Source organism: Trichechus manatus, unplaced genomic scaffold (genome assembly GCF_000243295.1).
Source record: "Trichechus manatus latirostris isolate Lorelei unplaced genomic scaffold, TriManLat1.0 scaffold00108, whole genome shotgun sequence".
Lineage (NCBI taxonomy): Eukaryota > Metazoa > Chordata > Mammalia > Sirenia > Trichechidae > Trichechus > Trichechus manatus.
This window is the reverse complement of record NW_004444044.1, coordinates 1,468,018-1,494,836: the sequence shown is the minus strand read 5'-3', so window position 1 is coordinate 1,494,836 and position 26,819 is coordinate 1,468,018. Positions and strand designations below refer to the sequence as shown.

Genomic DNA, 26,819 nt, shown 5'->3' with positions numbered 1-26,819 from the left:
AGGTCAGAATAGTGGGTCCATACAAGAGTGGATGTTTTCTAGAAGTTTCATAAATGTACCTATAATTGGACAAACACAAAGTTGTGTAATTTGGAATTCAAGAACATTCGCAGACACTCTTAACAACTCAGGATTCACTCAGTTTTGTTGACCTGCATCTTCTAGGATCTCATTGATGGAGATGAGGTAATACTATACTTAAATCCATCAAATGTTTACTCTGGACAGATCCCTGTGAGGTTGCTCAGACACTCCCTGAGTGCCCATGAAGTGACCCACTGCACTTTCCAGGCTGGTGGGGAAGGAAAATCAGTAACTAAAAATTTTCACTTTTATATAAGAATGAGAAGGAGAACATTAAATAGTCTAAGTTGAACTGTAAATACAAGATTATAGAATTGCTGCAGGGGAATTAAGTGTAGAAGCTACTGGAGGGTGGAGAGAAATCTCTACAGATCATCAAGAAGTTCTTTCTAGACTGAGGTAAGTTAATGCCATTGTCCTCCAAGATGTATTATCAAATATTTTCGTCTTGCTTACTTTGGACATGTTATCCAAACAAAACAAAACAAAACAAGACAAAACCCACTGCCATCAAGTCTAGTTGATCAGGAGGGACCAATCCCTGGAGAAGGACGTTATGCTTGGTAAAGTAGAGGGTCAACAAAAAAGAGGAAGATCCTCAACAAGAGGGCTGACACAGTGGCTGCAACAATGGGCTCAAGCATACCTACTACTGTAAGGATGGAACAGACTGGGCAATGTTTCCTTCTTTATACATAGGGTCGCTGTGAGTTGGAGCTGACTCAATGGCATCTAAAGACAACAACAAAAATATTTTTCTCTCTAATTCATTCCTCAGACGCCCTATAGAGCCTGGGCATCAGACCCGTCATTCATCTGTAATCATATCTGTCAGAGATTGAATTGAGTCCCCCACAGTATCTGTCAACTTGCTAGATCATGATTCCCAGTATTGTATGATCGTTAACCAGTTTGTCATCTGATGTGATTTCCCTGTGAGTTGTAAATCTTATCTCTATGATGTAATAAGATGGATTAGTGGCAGTTATATTGATGAGATCTACAAGATTAGATAGTGTCTTAAGCCAATCTCTTCTGAGATATAAAAGGAGAAGTCAGCAGAGAGACATCAGGACCTCATACCACCAAGAAAACAATGCAGGGAGCAGAGCGCATCCTTTGGACCTGAGATTCCTGTACTGAGATGCTCCCAGACCAAGGGAAGACTGATGACAAGGACCTTCCTCCAGAGTCAACAGAGAAAGAAAGGCTTCCCCTGGAGCTGGTGCCCTGAATTTGGACTTCTAGCCTACTGGGCTGTGACAGAAGAAACTTTTCTTTGTTAAAGCCATCCACTTGTGGTATTTCTGTTATACAAGCACTAGATGACTAAGACAATATCTCTGCATAGTAGTCTGAAAAACTTGTTCAAACACTTGTACATGCACACATGCAAATACATACTCAAATATATTTTATCTTACTGACAGACTGGCTTGATGGCTTTCACACCAATTTATTTTTTCTTTCTGGGTGCCAAAGGAGACTATTTTTCCAGCTTCCCTTGCAGTGAAGTTGGGAACATGTAACTGAATCTGAATTTAGGCTTAGACATAAATTCCTTTGTAAAATTTCCTACTTTCTTTCTGTTCCACGGTGACTTTGGAAGCACATGCTTCTGATGGTATAGCTCCAAGATGGAAACATCCTGGCTTCCTCAGTTACTCCTTGGAGAAAAGCCACATACATAAGAGAGCAACCCAATACACTTTACAGCATGAAAAAAATATTTACCGAATTAAGTCACTATGATGTAATAAGATAGATTGAAACTTTGGGGTTTACTTGTTACCACCACATAGGCTAGTTTATACTCGCTATTATAATATTGTCACTTATGGAGGTTTAGAATATAATGTATCCTAAGTAGACCTATGTCATCAGAAAAATGACCCTGGTTTTCAGCATTAAAGAGATAACAGGGAAGTGATAAAGGAGAGAGATTTGGTCCTTGTTTTGAAAACTTCCTCTCATCTCCAGATCCTTGGATAATATACATTACTCTGGATTCCTGAAATTTCCCTAACTCCCATTCCTTTTGTGATGCCAACCACAGACGCAATTGCAGCAGCACTTGGAGTCCAGTCAAAGGGCAAGTTTGCATGTTTCCTTGCCTTAAACATTTGAAGAAGCAATTGTGTATCATGACAAATGCTTGAATATAAAAAACTAAACCACTCTGAAGAAAGAAGGTAGATCTTCTGGGATCAGAGACTATATTGATATGCAGTTGAGTCAGAAGACTATTTTTGTTGTTCTACAGAGGTTAGAGTCGGTTACAGAAAAATGGTACCATACTGAAAGATGGGAGCTTTTCTAGGAGGCCTGAAGCACTAACCAAACATCAGTAAAAACCCGATTTAACAGCTGATGTATATAGCAATCCTGTCGCAATGTTTCATTTTGTTTAAAAGTAAAAAGTATTTTCTTGTTGGTGGATGACTTAGGTGGTAGCCATTAGAGTGGTTTGCCAAATATTTCTAGCGCCCCTCCTTCCAGGCACATGGCAGGACTGCATGGTCCGACCTCTGAAGTAAGGCATGACAATGTAACTTGCTTTGACTAATGATATGTGAGTGGAAATAATGAATGTTATTTCCAAATTGAAGCTTAAGAGTCCATGCATGATTTATCATCACCTCCTCCTCTTGTCACAGAAATCAATAAGGTGCATGTTGAGATGGGGTGGGTGATGAGTCTTGATTCCTGAGTGACTATGATGAGTGAACCTCCTACTAATCTATATTACATAGCATGAGTGCAAAATAAAACTTTTCTTATGTTAAGCTTCTAAAAATTTGAGCTCATTGGCTACCATGGCACAACCTAACCTGTCCTGAATAATACACAGTTGGGATTATTACTTTTGCTTTTTTACAACCCTATAAAGGGAAAGAAAAATCAGCCACAGGCATGGAGGGATAAAAATAGGTCAGATACTGAGAGTGAATTCTCATTCTTCAGCAGCTGGGTAGGGCTGTACCTCTACATAAAACTCCTCTTAACTGACACCAAGAGACCCCAAACCTTGCCCTGGAAGTTCAGTCAAAGGGTTGGTGTCAACAGTTTATTAAGCCCAACTTATATAAACCAAACAGCAGAGCTGATATCATCAACATACACCTTCTTCCAAAGATGAAACAAAATTCTTGATCAATTTCAATTTCATTGGAGCCATTCTATACCTCTGCTTTCTATTGAGTACTATGCTGAATTATGAGTTCAATTTTTTGCTATGATAAATCAGTTCCCATAGAGAACATTCAAGATGAGCCAAATTCAAGATATAAAATAAAAACTTACAACGATGAAAACTATTATTGAAAATTTCTTAAATAATTCAAAGATACAGTAACTATGGTTTTGTGTATATGTATACTATGCTATTTTTGATAAGCTCAAAATTGTTAATGTTTCCTCCAGCTTTGAAATAGGTTGCTGTTCCCTTGTTTGAGAATTAAAGTTGTTAGCCTATAATTATGAGGTAAGAAGTTGGAACACTATTTTCCCCTGAGTGTTTATAGTTAAATGCACATAAATTAAAATTAGCATATAAGATAGCTCCCTAATATTGACTTCATTGTAAATAGTCAAGAAGAGATTGGATTCACTGACTGTTGGTAATATTTTGTAATCTCTAAACATTCAACTCAAAAACTGATCTATAATAGCCATCTAGAGAGAGTAGCCCCCACACTTCTGTCAGTTTGTCATACTGTGGGGGCTTGTGATGCTAGGAGCTATGGCACCGGTATTCAAATACCAGCAGGGTCACAATGGTGGACAGGTTTCAGCTAAGCTTCCAGACAAAGACACCAACCACTAAAGCCAAAGAAGAAGAAACTGAAGATTTTTACCAACTTCTGCAGTCTGAAATTGATCAAACATGCAATCAGGATGCATTGATAATTACTGGTGATTGGAATGCAAAAGTTGGAAACAAAGAAGGATCAGTAACTGGAAAGCATGGACTTGGTGATAGAAATGATGCTGGAGATTGCATGATAGAACTTTGCAAGACCAATGACTTCTAGATTGCAAATCATTTTTTTTCACCAATGTAAACAGTGACTTTACACGTGGACCTCGCCAGATGGAATACACAGGAATCAAATCAACTACATCTGTGGAAAGGGAAGATAGAAAAGCTCAAGATCATCAGTCAGAACAAGGCCAGGGGCTGACTGCAGAACAGACCATTAACTGCTCATATGCAAGTTCATGTTGAAACTGAAGAAAATTAGAACAAGTCCATGAGAGCCAAAGTGTGACCTTGAGTATATCCCACCTGAATTTAGAGACCATCTCAAGAATAGATTCGAAGTGTTGAACACTAATGACCAAAGACCAGATGAGTTGTGGAATGACAGCAAGGACATAATACATGAAGAAAGCAGAGGTCATTAAAAAGACAGGACAGAAAGAAAAGACGAAAATAGATGTCAAAAGAGACTCTGAAACTTGCTCCTGAACATCGAGTAGCTAAAGCAAAAGGAAGCAATGATGAAGTAAAAGAGCTGAACAGAAGATTTCAAAGGGCGGCTCAAGAAGACAAAGTAATGTATTATAATGACATGTGCAAAGACATGGAGATAGAAAAATGAAAAGGAAGAACATGCTCAGCATTTCTCAAGCTGAAAGAACTGAAAAAAAAATTGAAGCCTCAAAGTTGCAATATTGAAGGATTCTATGGGGAAAAGCATCAAAAGAAGATGGAAGGAATACACAGAGTCAATGCACCAAAAAGAATTGGTTGACATTCAATCATTTCAGGAGGTAGCATATGATCAGGAATCTATGGTACTGAAGGAAGAAGTCCAAGCTGCACTGAAGGCACTGGCAAAAAACAAGTCTCCAGGAATTGATGGAATACCAATCGAGAGGTTTCAACAAATGGATGCAGCACTGGAAACGCTTACTCGTCTATGCCAAGAAATTTGGAAGACAGCTACCTGGCCAACTGACTGGAAGAGATCCATATTTATGCCTATTCCCATGAAAGGCGATCCAACTGAATGGGGGAATTATTGAACAATTTCATTAATATCATAGGCAAGGAACTGCCAGAAAATTAAGCCAGATTCAAAATAGGACGTGGAACCAGGGATATCATTGCTGACATCAGATGGATCCTGGCTGAAAGCAGAGAATACCAGAAAGATGTTTACCTGTGTTTTATTGACTATGAAAAGGCATTTGACTGTGTGGATCATAACAAATGATTAACAAATGGTTAACATTATGAAGAATGGGAATTCCAGAACACTTAATTGTGCTCATGAGGAACCTGTACCTGGATCAAGAGGCAGTCATTCGAAAAGAACAAGGGGATACTGCGTGGTTTAAAGTCAGGAAAAGTGTGCGTCAGGGTTGTATCCTTTCACCATACCTATTCAATCTGTATGCCAAACAAATAATCCGAGAAGCTGGACTATATGAAGAAGAACGCCGCATCAGTATTGGAGGAAGACTCATTAACAAGCTGAGTTATGCAGAAGACACCACCTTGCTTGCTAAAAGTGAAGAGGACTTGAAGCTCTTACTGATGAAGATCAAAGACTACACTTCAACGTAAAGAAAACAAAAATCCTCACAACTGGACCAATAAGCAACATCATGATAAATGGAGAAAAGACTGAAGCAGTCAAGGATTTCATTTTACTTGGATCCACAAACAACACCCATGGAAGCAGCAGTCAAGAAATCAAAAGACGGGTTGTAGTGGGAAAATCTGCTGCAAAAAGATCTCTTTGAACTGTTGAAAAAGTAGAGGGTCAGCAAAAAGGAGGAAGACCCTCAACGAGGTGGACTGACACAGTCGCTGCAACAACGGGCTCAAGCATAACAACGATTATGAGGATGGCTCAGGATTGGGCAGTGTTTCGTTCTATTGTACATAGGGTCACTGTGAGTCAGAACCAACTCGACCGTACATAACAACAACAGAGAGAGTAGCACCATAGCAAGTGGGTGACCAAGCTCATATTTTGGTTCCCATTTGGTTTTCCCTAATTTCAGAAATGTTGGAGGCTGCCTGGTTCCCTGTCGCATAGTCCTTTCTCCCCAGGTGGCTTGGGCCACTTACCTTCTTTTTGAAGGTTCAACAATCTCTGGGCAATTTTGCCCCTGTATGGGTGAATGAATTAAAGGAGTTTAGGTGACTCAGCAACAAGTCACCCTGTCTCCTCATTCAACTCTGGTTTAGAGTTTCATGTCTAAAATCTCTCAACTGACAGACTTCTCTTGTGCAACTGGGAAACCAAAATATGAGCTCAGCTACCCATTTACAACAGTGCTATCCACTCTAGGTGGGAATTACAGAATCAGAGTTTTTGAATTGAAACTCATCTCTATCTGATCTACAATTATTGTTGGTTTCTAGGTTCTCAGTGACAGACTATGCTTATCAGATACTCTCCTTGCTATCCCTTGATGAACCTCCCCAATTCTAGCCCCTTGCCTGAGCTATTACCTGCTGTCTGTCCCCAGTACTCTGTCTATCATGTTTTCCCACTTGACTCTACCTTCCAACATCATTTGCTACTCTTCTGCCTAATCTAACCCTTAGGAGATGGTTCCCTTTACAGGTCCTGGCCATTCCTTATCTGTCTCATGGCAAAGACATTCCCATGCCCTATTGGCTCAAAAGATAGTAACTGTCATTCTAAAGGAAAAAAATAATACATTGCAGCCCAATTTTTCACTTTAATTCCATGCCAAAAAAGCATTGTTTTCTCAGAGGCTCCTACATAAATGTGTCTTCAAAACTGGAAAGCACCGTTCCTCAAGGACAATGGCAAGGAGAAATGGCTTACCTGTCCTTCACTGACACTTGATTCTCTTTGTCCATCTCACAGATCTCAGGATTTGGAATTTGGAATGTATCCCTGCAACCTGCATCATCTTTTTTTGTGACAGGAAGCACTTGTGCTTTGCTGTGCTAGTTTTATTGCGATAGTCAGAAAACCCATATTCATCAGCCATTCCCTGGTTGCTACAAACACACTCTAGGAAGGTAGTCATCTATAGGAGGAGAAGATAGCTTAAACGGGAAGTGTTTGCAGTCTACATTCCTTACCATGGGAAAGTTAAGACAACTGAGTGCATACTATTACATTTTAGACCCAGTAAGCCCTGGACATAGGTTTTTTTGAGCAAAAGGCTTTTAGGTTTTCATTCTAAATCCCCACATAACAGACCTTGACCAAATAGATTTATCATTCTCTTCTTCTCCCATTTAATTACTTTATTTTCTTACAGCTGAGGGTATTAAAATAAGTATAAGCTAGAATGTCCAGGGCCTAAAGAAATCAAGGTATTTGTAATGAGAACTATCCACCAAGAAATAGATGGTAATCTGTTTTCCTGCTTCCTAATTGTTTTTAGTTTGGTTTCCATGGGAACTTATTTTAAGGATTGAACTCTCAAGCATTGTACATTCAGTGTCAAATATCCAAATGGAAATGTAATAACTCAGTTTCAAATACCTTTCGATGTCAACTGTGTGGAACACTGTAAACCCCAAGTGACATTTATTTCCAGATTTGGAGGATAAGAGCAGAAACAAGTCATCTTCTGAAAGAGAAATCAGTAAGAATCACTATAAAATAAGTGAGACTAGCCATTGGCAGAAGGACTTCATTTAAAATGTGTTTCTAATGAGACTGATGATTTTTCTGTATCTATTCAGAGTCTAGTCAAAGCCAGTCAAGTTTTGGTCCCAGGAAGATAGAGTGCAACATCTATAAATAAAGAAGAAAACAACTCATTGATATTTTAAATTGTTTGGCATGAGAATAATTGGGCCAAAAAATATGTAACTATAAGAATATGTTAGTGTTTATCAAGCATTTTCCAAGAGAAACGCTAGTTTTATTGAATTTTCTAATCACAAGATAGATTTACTTTATGAGATAACAATTTGCCATGATTTTCTACTGACTGGGAAAAATAGCCAGTGATAATATTCACTTCTCTCTCTTTCTTTTCATTCTTCAAGAAACTATTTTAAATTTGTAGTTCAATTTCCCTGGAACTTTTCTATGGCAATGTCAGACAATAGTATTCTAGTGACAGAGACAGAACAACCAATTTAAACTGACAAAGTGGTACTCTGGATTACGATTCATTCTACTAAATGTTTGGGTCTCAGAGCCTGATCTCCCAGAAATGAACAGATAAAATGTAGGTTTATAAACTACAAAGATTGTATCTTTGGTGTGATTCATCTACATATCATTACCTTTGAACTCTCTGCCTAATTAATCAACTAGCCCCCTCATAAGAGCATCCTCTGGTTACAATTTAGTTAAAAAAAAAAAAGAGAAAAACGCAGAGCACAATCCACCTACCAGTTAGTGACAGCATTCTGAAGGTGGCTTATCTGGCTTGAGGCCCTTACACTTCTCTGCAAGACCTACCAGCTCTTTAACAATGGTTTGTACTTCTTCATAAATTGCTTTCTGAAGAAATTGGGCAACCATAACCCTTCAATATTGCAACTTGAGGCTTGAATTTATTCTTCAGTTCTTTCAGCTTGAGAAATGCCAAGCATGTTCTTTCCTTTTGGTTTTCTATCTCCACGTCTTTGCATATTTCATTATAATACTTTACTTTGTCTTCTTGAGCCACCCTTTGAAATCTGTTCAGCTCTTTTACTTCATCATTTCTTCCTTTCGCCTTAGCTACTCTGCATTCAAGAGCAACTTTCAGAGTCTCTTCTGACGTCCGTTTTGGTCTTTTCTTTCTTTCCTGTCTCTTTAATGACATTGCTTTCTTCATGTATGATAGTATGATGTCCTTGATGTCATTCCACGACCCACCTCGTCTTCAGTCATTAGTGTTCAATGCATCAAATCTGTTTTTGAGATGGTCTCTAAATTTAGTTTGAATATACTCAAGGACGTACTTTGGCTTTAAGTGGCTTGTCCTAATTTTCTTCAACTTCAACTTGAACTTGCATATAAGCAATTGATGGTCTGTTCCACAGTCGACCCCTGGCCTTGTTCTGACTGATGATCTTGAGCTTTTTCACTGTCTCTTTCCACACATGTAGTCAGTTTGATTCCCGTGTATTCCCTTTGGTGAGGTCCACGTGTATAGTTGCTGTTTATGTTGTTGAAAAAAAGGTATTCGCAATGAAGGAGTCATTGGTCTTGCAAAATTCTGTCATGCGATCTCCAGTGTCATTTCTAGCACCAAGGCCATGTTTTCCAACTACCAATCCTTTGTTTCCAACTTTTTCATTCCAATCATTGGTAATTATCAATGCATCTTGATTGCATGTTTGATCAATTTCAGACTGTAGAAGTTGGTAAAAATCTTCAATTTCTTCATCTTTGGCCTTAGTGGTTGATGCATAAATTTGAGTAATAGCCATATTAACTGGTCTTCTTTGTAGGCATATGGATATTATCCTATAACTGACAGCAGTGTACTTCAGGATAGATCTTGAAATGTTCTTTTTGACCATGAATGAGATGCCATTCCTCTTCAATTTGTAATTCCCAGCATAGTAGACCATATGATTGTCTGATTCAAAATGGCCAATACCACTCTATCTCAGCTCATTTATGCCTAGGATATTGATCTTCAAGCATTCCATTTAATTTCTGGCAACTTCCAGTTTTTCTAGGTTCATACTTTGTACATTCCAAGTTCCAAATATTAATGGATGTTTGCAGCTGTTTATTCTCATTTTGAGTCGTGCCACATCAGCAAATGAAGGTCCCAAAAGTTTGACTCCATCCACATCATTAAGGTTGACTCTACTTTGAGGAGGTAGCCCTTCCCCAGTTGTCTTTTGAGTGCCTTCCAACCTGAGGGGCTCCTCTTGCGGCACTATATCAGACAATGTTCTGCTGCTATTCATAAGATTTTCACTGGCCAATTTTTTCAGAAGTAGACTGCCAGGTTATTCTTCCTAGTCTGTTTCAGTCTGGAAGCTCTGCTGAAACCTGTCCACCATGGGTGACACTGCTAGTATCTGAAATACTGGTGGCAAATCTTCCAGTATCACAGCAACATGCAAGCCACTACAGCACGACAAATTGACAGACTCGTGGTGGCAAACATCTCTAGGATTACATAACTCTTTCTGAACCGAGTCCAGGTATGTTCTATTCATTGGTCTGAGTTTTATCTGAGCAATACTGAGTAAATTTGGCTTGCCCTCACCCTAAATTCTCTCTTCTCCAGGTAAAATATGTCTCTTGATCAAGCAATTCTTCTCACCCTTAATTTCCATAGCTGCACTGATCACCTGCCTTTATCAGTTCTCTAGCATGGCAGGAGGGAGAGAGAGTTGCATGGTGGTCTCCCCTGATGGCAGCAGGTTCTTAGGTCTTCAGCATTGTACCTGCTGTTCTCAGAACAGTGTCAGACAGAGCAGAACCCATTATTCAGCATGAAATTAAATTAGCTAACTGTTTCATTCTGTTTGCTAAATCTATTCCCATTGTAAATTTTTTAATTGTGGTAAAATATGTGTAACAAAACATTTGCCATTTTAACCAGTTTTATGTGGACAATTCAGTGACATTACATTCACCATGTTGTGTAGCTATCAACACTATCCATTTCCAATTTTTGCATCCCCTTAACAGAAACTCAGTACTCCTTAAGGAAAGTTGTTGTTGTTGTTGTGTGCCAACAAGTAAATTCGGACTCATAGCAAACCTATATGACAGAGTAGAACTGCCCCATAGGATTTCCTAGGTTGTAATCTTTACCTGGCAGATTGCCAGGTCTCTTCTCCCACAGAGTAGCTGGTGAGTTTGAATCACTGACCTTTTGGTTAGCAGCCCAGCACTTAACCATTCCACCATCAGGGCTCCTCTCTTAAGCAGTAACTCCCAATTTTCCTCTCTCCCGATACCCCTGGTAACCACTAATAAACTTTGGTTTCTATGCATTTGCCTATTCTAGGTATTTCATATTACTGGGATCATACAATATTTGTCCTTTTGTGATGGATTTATTTCACTCAGTAAAATGTATTCAACATTCATCCATGTCGTAGCATGTATCAGAGCATCATTGTTCTTTATGACTAATATTCTATATACTACTTTTTTTCTCCATTCATCTGTTGATAAACATTTAGTTTTTTTCACCTTTTGGCTATTGTAAATAATGCTGCAATGATCACTAGTGTACGAGTCTCTGTTGGAGTCCATGCTTTCAATTCTTCTGAGACTATACCTAGGAGTGAAATTGCTGGGTCATATGGTCATATGGTAATTCTATGTTTTCGTTTTTTTTTTTTTTTTTTCCACAGAGGCTGCACCATTTTACATTCCCACCAGCAATGGATGAAAGTTCTGATTTCTCTACATTTTGGCCAATACTTGTTGATTTCTGTTTTTCTGATAAAACCTATTCTAGTGGGTATGAAATTGTGTCTCATTGTGATTTTGATTTGCAATTCCCTAAAGACTGATAAAGAGTCCTGGTTGCTCAGTGGTTAAAGCACTAGGCTGCTAACCAAAAGGTAGGTAGTTTGAACCCACCTGCCGCTCTGCAGGAGAAAGATGTGGCAGTCAGCTTCCATAAAGATCACAGCCTTAGAAACCCTATGGGGCAGTTCTACTATGTCTTATAGAGTTGCTATGAGGCGAAATTGACTCGACAGCAGTGAGTTTGGTTAGTTTTAATGACAGATAACATTAAACAACTTTTCATGTGCTTATTGGCCATTAGTATATTTTCTTGGTGAAATGTATACTCAAGCATTTTCCCAGTTTTTGATTGGGTTGTCTTTTTATTGTTGAGTTGTAAGTGTTCTTTATATATTCTGGATATTAAACTTTTATCAGACTTTTAGTTCCTAAACACTCCTTCCCTTCTATAGGTTGTCTTTTCACTTCGTTCATAAAATCTTTTGATGCAAAGAAGTTTTTAATTTTGATCCAATTTATTTTTTTCTTTTGTTGCTTCTGCTTTTGGGGTTGTATCTAAGAATCCACTGCTGAAAACATAAATCTTGAAGCTTTACCCTTATATTTTGTCCTAAGAGCTATTATCCATTATTTAAGTAAAACTGTCTTATTTGTTTACATTCATTAATAAGTGAAGTGTTTGGAGAAAACAGTAAAAGGACAAAATAGCTTCATGTATTAATACTTATTATCTGCTGGATATTGTATTGGGTACTATATAGTAATTTAATATATTCCTCTAAAGTCTTTGTGACATGGAGATTATTATCCCATCCTACACAAAGAAAGGTAGGTTGCAGAGTGTAGGAAACTTGTCAGAGGCAGTATAGTAAGTTAACAGCAGTAGGAATTTGAAATCCAAGACCCACTTCCCATCCTGCATCTCCAACTTAGGCTGGATGCCTGTGCAATGTGCACCCACAGTGGGGGTCTTTTACTGTCTTCACTGCACCATCACTGCACCTATGATATCAGATGTGATTGCTTGCTTACTGCTCATCTCCTCTGTTCAGTGAGACACAGGAGCCATGTCCATCTTGCTCACCTTTGTATCCATGATTTCTAGCACACATTAGGAGTCTAATAAATATTTGTTGAGTAAATGAATGAGAATTCCAAAGACTATGCTCTAAACACTATACCAAAAAACCTCTATGAATATACTTAGGTATTATTTATTAAATGATCATCAGCTTCAGTTTCAGACATTGAACACTAAAAATTTTTAAAGTTGAGAGAACAGTGAGGATAATCAGGCCATGAACCGATGACCAACCTTCATTTCAGGGGTTCACAGTTCCTATCAGTCCCTCTCTTCTGGTATCACTGGCAAGTACAGCCCCAACATAACCAGCAATTTTGACTTGGAATGGAAAGACAGAAAAGCCATGTTCCTGATTCCCTGGATGCTCCTCGCCTTTCTGAGTAATGAAGTTTGTAAGTCATAAAACATGGCTACACCTCTGAGTTAGTAGTTAAGAGTATTGTTCTGAAATTAGAGGACCAAATTTGAAACTTTGTTCTGCCAAATACTAGCTGTATGACATTGAACATGTTAGTTATCTCCCCAAGCCTCATGTTCCCTATTTGTAAAATGAGAAGAATAATGATACCTACTTCATAGAATTGTTATGAACAAAATAATGCATGAAAAATACTTGTGGCAACGCTTCATACGTTTTAAATATTAACTACATGTCAGCTCTTATTATCAGTAATAATGCACGTCCTCCCCTTTCCATTTCCTTCCCAGTGGTAGCATGAGTGGGATCCACAAAGATTCTGCCCACACATTTCCTACTATAGACACCTGACTTCTGTGGAGTACAGTAGGTATAGCCAGCGAGCAAAAGATGTTGAAGGAAAGAATGAATCATGATTGTTTAATAATTTATTTTGTTATCAAATTAATACATGGCATGAGTCTTAGAGAAAGAACTTTAAAATCTGGAGTTTGTTGCTTGCTCCAATAACATGATTTCATGTAAAGACTACAGAAGAATTATTTTATTTTGTTCTTCTCATAAAACAAACTTCAACACAGTACACATAGGAAGAAGATAAGTTGATCTTCATCTCTTTTCTCTGCAGCCTGGGAAGAAAAAATAGTATTTTATGCAGAAAAAAATGAAATATTATAAACTGGGTGATGGAAAATCATGTATTTGAAATACTGTTAGTGGTCACTGTATTTTGCCTCTTGTAGATCCAAACCTACCCTCCACTGAGATCCAGATCTCTCTTCTCTGACATCATATATTATATGCTTTATCTATGCCACCATTTTTACCCAAGTTTGTGTTATGAGCCATACATAAACTGAAGGGGAGAGGACACCCTTTATATATCTTTTCGAATTCACAAACACATAGCTCCATGTATATGTAAATGCTGCAGCAAATCCCCTGGGTCAGGATTACTGAGACTTGTCTGTTCACCTCACCCTCCAGAGAGTTACCCTTCCTCTGTCAACATTCAGAGATGTGACTGCCTCTCCTTTCTGGACCAGACAGCTGAGTGCAATAGCAGAAAGGCAGAGGAATTTGTGCCTTTTTGCTGTTGAGGAAACTATCTGAATAGTAAGAAAAGTGCTAGCACACACGCAGCATAGCCACCCTGCAGGAGTAATAAATACCCAGAGAAACACTCCAGGACCAGTACTGGGACTTGTTAGTTACAAGGCACAAGGGATGAACAGAAATCAACATTGAATCATGAGAAGGAAAAAGGCAGGGCGACTGAATAAGCTGCAAATAAACTTGGTATTTGGTTGATGTACAAGGTATTACCTTTGGTGCTTTTTACTTTATGTTTGTGAAGCAGCCTGGCTTTTGGCTTCCAATTTTGGACCCTGAAGGGAAAGAAAAGAACATATAGGAAAAGAAATTTAAGATACTATTTTTTATATTTAGAGATACAGTTACCCTGAATTTTGGAAAGAAACATTAAACCACTCTCACATTGTATAGGAAGACAGTGAAAACTCTTTAAGTGAGCTTGAGAAGAGATCTCCAAGGTTTTTGTCAACTGCCAATAAATCCATCCCTGCCTTTACATGGACCTCATGGACACATTCACTTAGGTAAATGAAAGGTAGGATCTGTGTTGTTGTTAGGTGCCGTCAAGGAACTATTGACCCCTAATTAAATTAAAATATATTTTTAAAGAACTAATACATGCACTCCTCACTTATCGACATGGTTAGGTTCTGAAGACCGGTTGATATGTGAAAATCAGTGTTATGCGAAAATGGAGGATGACCACATCAGATCACAAAATGGAGGATGACTACATCATTACGTAACTGCCAAATTATACCACTATATAATTGCCAAACCACTGAGAATCATGGCCCAGCCAAGTCGACACATAATCTTAACCATCACAGCCAGTGTTACTCTAACCTTGTACCTCAGTGTTCATTACTGCCAGACATACATTGTTAACGGGCAAAATAGGAGGATAGCGGATTTTTTTACTATTGTCATAAATGTGAAACATCATATAAAGTGATAATCTATAAGTGAGGAGTAGGTGTAATTTGTTCAAGAAAATTTCCATAAACTAAGCACCCACTCAGGAAAGTAGGGGGCTCTCAATCAGAATGAAAGATTTGCATGTATGTTCATGTGAGCGCTTGTGATGTGTGTGCATGTGTGTGTGTGCGTGCGCATGAGTGTTCATGAAATGTATATGTATGATTGTGTACATGAGTGTTCATGAAGTGTGTGTGTGTGTGAATTTTGAGTGAGTTTGGGAGTGCAGTGGGTGTTACTAGGAAAGAAACCATGGGAAAGGAAGTTGGAAAACAATGAATAGGCATCCCAAGGAGCCATTCAGACAGAACTTTGGGCTGACATTCAGAAGTAACTGAGGAGCCTTGGACCACCACAGCTACAGATTCCACAGTCACTAGAGCGAGAACCAGCAAGGAACATTTCTCCCTCTCCTCCGCCTGCTACCCTTACCTTCCACTCCCTCACTTCACACACATGTATTCTCAACTGAGGGATATTGGGACAAGGATCAGGAAGGTGAAACAGTCCCCCACTTAAGGACTTCATTTCATGCTCTCCTCCCCTTTGCAGCTGACTGTGATTTCCTTTGCAAGTTAGTTTGAGAATATGCTTTATAAGATACTGGGCGATTCAAAAAAGAACTGTAAGGATAAATGCTGTAATTCAAGGATAGTAATTATCATCCTCATCTACACATAGTGAACAGCAGTTTAGTTCAAGTTACACAACCAAGATTTCTGGGACTAGAACCCAGGTCTTGCTGACATCTTTTCTTACACCACATTGTTATCAAGAAGACAGTGCTAAACTCCTACCAGAGACATGTCTGCATATTACTTATGTAGTAACCCTGCTCTCAAACACAGGCTTTGTAGACGTTGCAGGGAGGAAGCAGGGTCTGACAGGGGTTTCTATTTAATTTTATTTCACCAAGAGTGCCAACTGAGTTTTAGTGGAAAAGAAATATAACTACCTCTTCACTGAAGCAGGCTTCAGGTCCCTCTGCTTTGCAGCACTTCTCCACCATATTAGTGAAATCTGTAAGCAATGACTGCAGCTCCTTATCTGTAAATTGAGGCTTCAACTTCACGAAGTTAACAAGAAACCTGTGACCCCGAGATATCAAATAGAATCAATTAATGAATTGTTTCTAAAGGTCCTCCAAAATGCTCTTCACAGCATCATATGACTTGAGGGAGGGTCTCAATTTAGGTGAGTGTAAAGAATTAAAATATTAAAATTTGAAAGGGTCTCCTGAAACTTTTCTTTTAAAGTTATGGGATAGAGTCCATGGTAACATTCTTTGGAGGGTTATGTAAACAAAGGCAAATGGTATAAAAATGTGAACATATATTAAGTTATTTTTATGCACGTTATTATAGAATATTTGACTACATTTGATCTTTCTAGAAAAATCAGATTCAAAACAACCTCAAATCCCTATTCCTTGGTAGCTGAATGCTGTTTCTGCTCTCCTTGGTACAGACATTGCCTAAATACGAAAAATAGGTCTTATTTCTTGGCATTTATAGCATTGCCTGAAAGAATAAAAGTAAAATTCCTGTTCCTTTTTTCAAACATAAGGGAGATTCTCAAGGTAAAGACCTACATCATTTTCTATGGAAAAGATGATTCCTAATGAACCTGCCTATGAGTCTTTTAGCTGGCTGTCTAAATCACCTTTCTAAGTTATAGTCTAGTGGACCCTCCAAGTCTTTACCAAAGGAAAAGACAAGCTAGAATTTTACTTGCAAATAATGGCAATAAATATTATCTAGTATTTTTCTGAATTGGAGGGACTGGACATTTTGAAGGAAGGAACAGGGCTGTGATACTAACTACATATTTACTACAATAAACTTTCTCACTAATACATGGTTTGTCTTCAGATGGAAGGAAAAGATGAACGAAAGAGAATATCTATACCTTTCTTTCTTTCTCTGGAGTGCTCCATTTTGAGCGTGACACAAGTTTGCATGAAAGTTAAATAAACCTTGAGAGGTTGACGGAGGCACATATGTTTCATCGGCTTTCAAACTGTCAAAGCAATGCCTTCTGAAGGCAAAGCTTGATTTGCAACACTGGTCCACAGCAGGGTTGATGGTTCGATTTTTATTTACACCACATAATCCTCCGAGAACTAAATCCACCTGTACCAATGAGAGTTAGAACTTGTATATGATTATAAAACTTGACTGCAGTTTAGAAGTAGTAGATGACTAGTTAGATTGTTCTAAGATCATTGTTAACTTTACTCAAAAAAATCATATGCACCCATAATGCTACACTGTGAACAAAGTAGATTGGAGATAGGGGTCCTAAATGGCATTATGACAAAACTTCAAACCATCTCAATTTAAAGGCCTACAGATTAATTTCTTGCTAACATAGACATAAACTTTAACTATGAGCAGAGATCTGCAAACAGTCAACTGAAAGTGGCACCCAAACACTGTGGCTCTTGGGTTTATTCTCCTCATGGGATGTCCCCAGTGCACTCTCCACCTAAGCCCTAAAGAGATACACGCAACACTTGATTGGGCTGGAAACTACAATTTTACTGAACTGGTGATGGGGGAGGAAGGATTTGTAACATTACTTAAAATTACAATGTTTCCTACATCATTCTGCAACAATGTTGGGATTTCTACATCATTTTCCCTAACAAATCACTTCTAACATAAATAAGAAGTGAGATCAATGGTTTCACGATCCCCAAGATATTATTTAAGACGTTCTTTTGCTTCTTAGGGTTTTGATACAGTGAGCCAAAAGGAAAACTTGATGCCCTTTGCATGACGATGTTGAAAACAATGAAGAGAGAAAGAAGCAGAGGGAGAAGGAAAGGAAGATTCATATAGATAATCCCTGTAAATCAATGAGTGCAAATATTCTTTTTTATTTTTTTAAGGACAGTAGGCACACAGGACATGCTCACCAAATTGTCAACGCAGGCAAACTGTTCGCTCTGTGTACAGCACATGGTCAAAGCTGCCACAATTTCCTTGCTGAGAGAGGTCAATTCTTCGGTGGACAGCTGAGGGGCCATCTTTGTGAGTTTGACAAGGTAGCTGAAAGAACATTTTTCTGTGGTTTTGAATGAAAGAATATACCCATGTACCCTTGTCTAACCTTGAAACCCAAACTCTTCAAGGTTAGAGGCAGTCAAATAAGTCCAACGTGAACCTCAGCACTGTTATTAATATGGTAGAGAACTAAGTGTCTCTTCACTCCCCATTTTCCTGCACTCTGTCTCCTACATCTCTGTATTTTGACTTCTTCTCCAATCTCATGGAAATCTCAGAAGCTCTCATGTTTGCCTGTCCTGTCTCACCTGTGAACATAGAAACTCCTTGGCAACAAATACCTTGGCTAGTCTGTAGAATCCTGCTTGAAATCCTTGCGTAATGAATATACATTTAAAAGGATAATTTAATAAATTTATGCTAGAAACACTTAATTCATGTCCAGAACACTTAACTGTGCTCATGTGGACCCTGTACATAGACCAAGAGGCAGTTGTTCAAACAGAACAAAGGGATACAGCGTGATTTAAATTCAAGAAAGGTGTGTGTCAGAGTTGTATCCTTTTACCATACTTATTCAATCTGTATGCTGAGCAAATAATCTGAGAAACTTATCTATATGAAGAAGAATGCAGCATCAGGATTGAGGGAAGATGCATTAACAACCTTTGCTATCCAGATGACATAACCTTGCTTGCTGAAAGCAAAGAGGACTTGAAGAGCTTATTGATAAAAATCAAAGACAACAGCCTTCAGTATGGATTACACCTCAACATAAAGAAAACAAAAATTCTCACAACTGAACCAATAAGCAACATCATGATAAACAGAAAATATTGAAGTTGTAAAGGATTTCATTTTACTTGGGTCCACAATCAACACCCGTGGAAGCAGCAGTCAAGAAATCAAAAGACACTGCATTGGGCAAATCTGCTGCAAAAGATCTCTTTAAAGTATTAAAAAGCAAAGATGTCACTTTGAGGACTAAGGTGCACCTGACCCAAGCCGTAGTATTTTCAATCACTTCCTAAGCATGCAGAAGTTGAACAATGAATAAGGAAGACCAAAGAAAAATTGATGCCTTTGAATTATGGTGTTGGAGAAGAATATTGACTATACCATGGACTGCCAAAAGAATGAACAAATCTGTCTTGGAAGAAGTACAGCCAGAATGTGCCTTAGAAGCGAGGACGGTGAGACTTCGTCTTACGTACTTTGGACATGTTATCAGCAGGGACCAGTCCCTGAAGAAGGACATCATGCTTGGTAAAGTAGAAGATCAGCAAAAAAGAGGAAGACCCTCAACAAGACGGCATGACACAGTGGCTGCAACAATGGGCTCAACATAGCAAGGATTGTGAGGATGCCGCAGGACTGGGCAGTGTTTCGTTCTGTCGTACATAGGGTCACTATAAGTTGGTACCAACTAGACAGCACCTAACAGCAACAACATGTTGGAAAAGGATAATCTGAGAAGAAGGACATGAAGCTCCTTATTTTTTAAACTGTCTTTTTGTTTGGATTTAAAGATGATTATCAAACACTACATTAGTATGATAATTGAGAAAAGTCAAATGAACTGCATATTATCCATCAATAGTCACAGAGCACTAATAAATTAAATATGCAGGTGTTAAGCAAATCCAGAGTTACTTCTACAAACTCTGTTAAACTGGGCAATAGTCCTGAACAACTGTCTCTCTCCCAGGAAACTGTGACAACCTGCAGTTTGTTCCATTTCACCCCAAAGGTGACAGAATCCAGAGAGGGCTGATTGCAATTGGAAGTTAGAAAAGGAAGTCCAAACAGAAACTAAAGCAATAGAGAATCAATTTGTTCAGAATCTTAGCCTTGTTTTTTTCTCAGTTGCATTACTTTTACTTCAAGCCTCGTTTCTGGTAGAGGGTTGATGTGACAGCTCAATGTGTATTTGCCGGTGTTTTTATTCCTTCCAGAGTTTATAAATTGGCCATAACTGGGCTAAATTTTCTACACTAGATGGGACTTTATTTTATCCCAGTCACAAGTGTTAATGCTTTTGTAGATAACCTACTGGTATTTCAAGTCATCCTTTCCCAAATTTTGAAAACATTCACACTCTTGTTGAACCATCTTGAGGCTTTTCTCAGTTGTCTCATTGAATTTTTCTTCCTGAAAATAAGACCAATCATGTTTATGATCATTTTATCTCAAATTGAATCATAACCTTCATGCTGACTTGTCAAATACCTTTATTTATTTATAAAATATTTTCAAACGGTCATTATCATACATTATCCACTAAATTAAGGATACTTTTTATGTACGTGTGTAAGAATTTGGTTTTTTCTTAAATTCAAGGTCCAAATTTTTCATCATCATTATCTTGTACATTTGTGTAGAGTTTTCCAGTTCACAAAGCATAATTCAAATTTTATGTTGAAAATTATCACATGGATTCTTACTCTGAAGTGGCCAAAGCTGTTTTTGTCTCCATTTTTAAGTTAAGCAACTTGGCCAGAATGACGAGCTAGTAAGTATCATGACAAAGCATTTTTAATTATTTTAATTACTTTTGTCTTTATTTTATACCTTCTTTTTCCTCATTTAGAGTAAGAACTGAAAATCTCCAATAGTTATCTTCAAACATTTGATGAATTTTCTCTCATGTAACATAAAATAGACATCTATTAAGTGGTCACCAGAAACAGAACTACACACCAGTGGACAGAGCAATTCTGTTGGACAAATTGTTTCCCAGTGTGAAAAACGTTTTTTCTAGCAGTATGATTCATTTAAAAAGACACAGACCACCTCATTAGGGACAGTGGCAGAGCAGGAACTGAAATGCAAACCTTCTTACTCCATTGCCCAAATTTGGATGGTGGTAAGCTGGTATGAAAATGGTTTTTATGACAAACGGAAGAGAATTTTAAAATAAAGCAAAAGTAACACACATCAAAAGAAAGAGAAACAAATCAGGAATGAGGAATTATTAATTTCTATAATATATAAGCAATGCATATGAACTGATATTTAAAAAACACACTAATTTTAATAGGAAAATGGGTAATGAACACGAACAAATTATTCATAGAAAATTTGCAAATCCAATAGCTAAAATCATATGGGAAAAATTTAACTTCATTTAAAAAAAAAATGCTTGCTTAAGACAAAAGAGATTTTTTTTTCCCCCATATAAATCTAGCAAAGTTAATTTCCATGTGCAGTGTTGGTGAAGGTGGTGGTGAAATTAACACTCTAAAGCACTGTTGTGGTAAAATCATTCTAGAAAGTAACTGGGCAATTTGTGTCAATTTTTTTAGAAGTCTATATATTTTGACCCAATAGTTTCCCTTTTGATAATCTGTCCTAAGAAAATAGTAAGAAATATCAATAAAGATGAGTAAAATAAGTTACTTATCTCAGGGTTGCTTACAAAATTAAAAACAATCTAAGTGTTCAAAATGTCCACAACAATTAGTAAGACTAATTCTGTTAGAAAATATGTTTAGACTTCCAATTTGGGGTGGTGGGAATATGTCTTTCATCCCACCCTCAGTGATGCCTCAGTGAGAGATTGGGGAGCAGCCTTTGCCCATTACATCATCTTTAGCCACTTGTCAAATATGGGAGTGATCACCTTTCAGCTCTAAATCAGTGCTCTCAGTAAGAGAACAGTAAAATAAATTGTTTTTACATCACTATGATGAGTCATTTAAAATAAATTCTGGAAGTTCATTTAATGACAATTTTTTCTATGATATTAAATAATTCCAATATTTCTTCAGAAAGTATTATTCTGATTTTACTTTTATAAAAAACACATATATAAACTTATAGGAACAGAAAAAATGAAAGAAAATGTTAGCCATACCTATTTCTCAATGATAGAATCAGAAAGATTTTAATTTTTTTTGGACTATTTAGTACTTTCTAATCATCTGCAATAATCATTTAATACTTTTATTACCAGATAAAACTCCAAAATGGCTAAAAAAACATACAGAGTTGTCAGGGATTGAATTGTGTCCCCCAAAAGTATGTGTCAATTTGGCTAGGCCATGATTCCCAGTATTGTGTGGTTGTCCTCCATTTTGTGATCAGATGTAATTATCCTCCATTTTGTAATGTGTTGCAAATCCTAACCTCTGCCTGTAGTTATAATCCCATTTACGAATGGGTTGTGTTTGTCATGTTAGTGAGGCAGGATTAGGTTATGTCAGTGAGGACTAGGTTATGTTTATTATGTTATGAGCTAGGGTTAGGGTGTATCTTGAATCAATCTCTTTTGATATATAAAAGAGATTAAACAAGCAAAGAAGAGAAGCAGAGATGGGGAAAGAGAGATGCCAAGCCACATAAAAATCACCCAGAAGCAGAAGCTCAAAGAGACGAGGACCTTCCTCTGAGCTGACAGAGAGAGAAAGCCTTCTCCTAGAGCTGGCACCCTAAATTCAGACTTCTAGCCTCCTAAACTGTGAGAGAATAAATTTCCATTTATTAAAGCCACCCCACTGTTGTATTTCTGTTATAGCAGCACTAGGTAACTAAGATAAGGCTACAAAAATAAAAATGTAAATATAAAATGTTTAATCAGAAGAAATTTTTGAATCAATGCACTGGATTCATAATTCAAAACATTAGGCATAACCCAAACTCATGATGCCAGTGTTCCCTATGATCAGCCAACAAGAATTTAAAGTGAACTCAGACTGGTCAATCACAGTTTCTACCCCCTAGCCTAGACTAAAACTTTGATGTCAATTTTTAAGTTTTGTTTTGTTTTTTTAACTCTCTGACTCAACAGTAACATAACCTACCGCGTGGCCATAACAATCTGGAGGGTTTTCTGTTCTGCAGCAGTCTTCCAGGAGATTCTCATACACTTCACCAATTCTTAAAACCTCTGGTATAGACAGATCTTGATGTCTCCTTGAGTATTCATAAAGAAACCTATTATGTGTAAAATATTTTATATATTAGAGAAGAAGCAAAACACCAAACCCTGCTATCTTTCAGTCTAGTCAGATCTGCTAATAGGAAACCTGCTCTCAAATGTTAAGTTCCTCCCATGGTTTAGTCCACCACTCATCTGTCAGTTTGTCATACTGTGGTGGCTTGCATGTTGCTGTGATTCTGGAAACTTTGCCACCAGTATTTCAAATATTAGCAGAGTCACCCATTGTAGACAGGTTTCAGTGGAGCTTCCATACTAAGTCAGACTAGGAAGTACCTGGCAATATATTTCTAAAAAAAACTGGCCAGTGAAAACCTTATGTATAGCAGCAGGAGAAGAATACTGAATATATCATGGACTACCAGAAGAACGAACAAATCTGTCTTGGAAGAAGTACAGCCAGAACGCTCCTTAGAAGCGAGGATGGTGAGACTTCATATCATCTACTTTGGACATGTTATCAGGAGGGACCAGTCCTTGGAGAAGGACATCATGTGTGGTAAAGTAGAGGGTCAGCAAAAAAGAGGAAGACCTTCAATTAGATGGAGTGACACAGTCGCTGCAATAATGGGCTCAAGCACAGCAACGATTATGCGACGGTGCGGGACCGGGCAGTGTTTCGTTTCTGTTGTACATAGGGTTGCTATGAGTAGGAATTGACTCCATGGCACCTAACAACAACATGATTGGGTCACCGAGTGATGGCGGATAATTTTATTAAGATTCTTTTCCATGTTTGTTTTTAAACTAGCAATGCTTTTTACTTAAAAAAAAAAAAAATCCATTGCTGTAGAGTCGATTCTGACTCAGCAACCATATAGGACACAGTAGAACTGTCCCACAGGGTTTCCAAGAAGTGGCTGGTAGATTTGAACTGCTGACCTTTTGGTTAGCAGCCGAGCTTTTAACCACTGCACCACCATGGCTCTGCTTTTTACTTAGGGGGATACAATTAATAGAGTTATTTAGAGTTAACTATTAGAGTGATTTCTCTCATAAAGCATTAGAAATAGTATATTGTGAGATCAGCACTTTAGAAAGTAAGTATCAGTGATAATTCTGTAGGAAAATATGTTCAGACTTCCAACTTGGGATGGTGAGAGTATGTCTTTCATCCCATCCCCAGCTAAGCCTCGGTGAGAGATTGGGGAGCAGCCTGTGTCCATTACTTCATCCTGCAGCTTGCTAAATATGGGTGTGATCACCCTTCAGTTCTAAATCAATGGTTTCCATGGCCACAGTCAGCGACTCCAGGGTATAGATAGGTGTTCATGGCGGCGGGGGGGATGGATCTGGAAAAGGGAAAGGAAAGATACCAGCACTTATAAGCCCTTAGTAAGTGCTAGACAGGGAGACCCTGGGTGGTGCAAACGGTTAACACACTCGGTTGCTAACTAAAAGGTTGGTGGTTCAAATCCAAAGGAAGTCCTGGTGATCTACTTCCAAAAAATCAGCCATTGAAAACCCTACGGAGCACAGTTGTACTCTGACACACATGGGGTCACTATGAGTCAAAGTCAATGTGATGGCAACGGGTACGTACTAGGCACTAGGTAAAGTTTTGGACTTAAAAGATAAGGATACACTTCTGATCTTTACAAACACTTTGTCATTTAACTTCACTTAGTCCTCAGGATAAGTACTATTTTCTAGTGAGGGAAACTAAATTTCACACTAGGTAAGCACCCTGTTAGTAATTGGAAGATTCAAAATTTAAACCTACGTCCCACGAATGCCTAGCTTATTCTTTTTTACGCCAACCTGACTCTTTTCTCAAGAGACAGGTGTCTTCTCTAAGTACCTCAGCTGTGCTATTTACAGCCTTCTTCATAAAAGAATTTTACCTACTCATTCAAAATACATCTAGATGATCTTTCATATTTCGTGAAAATAATACCTTACAAAAATAGCACAAGTCAAGGGAATTCTTTTCAGCTCCCTACTCGCACCCCCACCCCCACTACTTTTTCTTTTAGCCGTTAACCCTCTTGATTAATCTGGGTTTCCCTGTTCCCTGGCACTGTCTCTCCAGCTTCTCCACCTGTCTTCCCAGACTCATTTGTGGGATATATTCTCGTACCCTAAAGCAGTGGATCTTAAACTTCAGAGAAACAAAGGCTCCTTTCAAAATCTGATGTAAGCCATGCACCCTTTCCCCAGGAAAAGAATTACACCTAAAAACACACCTCTAAATGTTGCAAACCAAAACACCTGGAAGTCTACCATAGGCTGGGAGATTCATTGAGGTCTTCCCTCAAATGTTCACATCCAGAAAGACTGCAGCTTGAAACTCTGCTTCTGATTCAACATGTTCATTGTTGCTCTATCCTTTCTCGCCATGGCTTCAACTACTATCTATGCTGTAATAAGGATGGTGATGATGATGATGCTGATGATTATGACAAAAATCACTTCCATTCAATGAGCCTATGTCAGGTACAAGTGAAGTGCTTTACATCTATCATTTTGATTAGTTTAACTGGATTTACTATCCACGGTTCATGAGAAGCAATATAGCACAGTGGTTATAAGAGCAGGGCTCTGGAGCCAGGCTGCTTGCATTTGAATCGTGACTCTACCACATATTAGCTGGGTGTCTTTGGGAAAACTTACTTAACCTCTTTATGCCTCAGTTTCCTCACCTGTAAAATGGAGATAATAAAAGTAACCTCGGAAAGTTGTTTTGGAAATTAAATTTGTTGGTAGACAAGAAACACTTAAAATTTAATGAGTACAGTAAGTCCCGGGGTTACAAACTTCTGACAATGGACAATTCCTACTTGCCCTTTAATGTTACATAAATTTGCTCTCACTTTGAAACAAATGAACCATTTTATATAATTTTAAGAAAAGGCATCTGGAGAAAATTGTGCCTGTTTTACATGATTGTTGTCAGAATTAAAATAGATAATCCATATAAAGTACTTAGCCCTTTTCCTGGCACATATCAAGTACTTAATAAATATTAGTCATTATTATAACAATACAGATGCCTTTTCTCAAAATTATATAAAATACTATAATCTATAGCCATTTTTTAAAAAAAATTATATGATACCCAATGATTTAAATAGTTCCATGTTCCCTCCAGCTAAATTAGCCAAAATAGGCCAAATCTCATAAGTTTCTTTCTGTTTGCCTTATTAATTTCAATACAGAGTACATTACTCAGCCATGAAGTTCTCTTGGTCAGCATCTCGGTGTTGACACACATCTTTGCTGTCAATAAATTTTGCTTCTCTTGGAGATAAGTCCTTTGGCTTCTCATCATTTTCTGAGTTAATTATGCACTCGCCACGCTCTGGTATTTTCTTTTCACAGCATTCTTTGACTTTGCTGGAGATGGAATCTTGTTTTGTACAAACATGGCTCATAACCTTGCTCTGTACAAAACAAGAATGAAAAACTATTTTTATAAGTCCTTCGAGGTTGAGTTTTCCTATATAATGGAATGGTTACATGCAAAACCAACCATAAGCATAACATCTGCAATCACTTAATCAGCTAATTTAATAGGTAATATTTATTTACATTTTTTATTCTTTTAATACACACGAAGTTTCAAATTAACACACACCATTTCTCAGGGTGTAAGATGACATAATTATGAAAATAAGGTTCTATTATAAATTTTAATTCATTGTTACGTATTGATTTTTTTTTTTTTTAATTTTCAAGGCATTTTATGGCTTATGAAGAACTTTCACAGAGTTATCTTAAAAGTCACAAACAGTACTATAGTGTTGATAAGAGAAAAAAAAAGTAAAAACACTCTTTGCCATGGAGTCAATTGCAACTCATGGCAACCCCATGT

The 26,819-nt window shown here is 37.8% G+C and overlaps 1 protein-coding gene across 1 annotated transcript in view; it reads right to left on the bottom strand.

Moving 5' to 3' along the window:
* Positions 1-14,328: 14,328 nt before the first annotated feature.
* LOC101348452 (afamin) overlaps positions 14,329-26,819 on the bottom strand; it is a 22,871-nt gene continuing 10,380 nt past the window's right edge. The window contains exons 8-14 of the mRNA XM_004383353.1: positions 26,174-26,388; positions 22,869-23,001; positions 20,120-20,217; positions 17,979-18,111; positions 16,967-17,190; positions 16,014-16,146; positions 14,329-14,373 (exon numbers count right to left, since the gene is read on the bottom strand). Of these exons, the coding sequence (XP_004383410.1) occupies positions 14,329-14,373; positions 16,014-16,146; positions 16,967-17,190; positions 17,979-18,111; positions 20,120-20,217; positions 22,869-23,001; positions 26,174-26,388 (981 nt within the window). The remainder of the gene's footprint in view (positions 14,374-16,013; positions 16,147-16,966; positions 17,191-17,978; positions 18,112-20,119; positions 20,218-22,868; positions 23,002-26,173; positions 26,389-26,819) is intronic.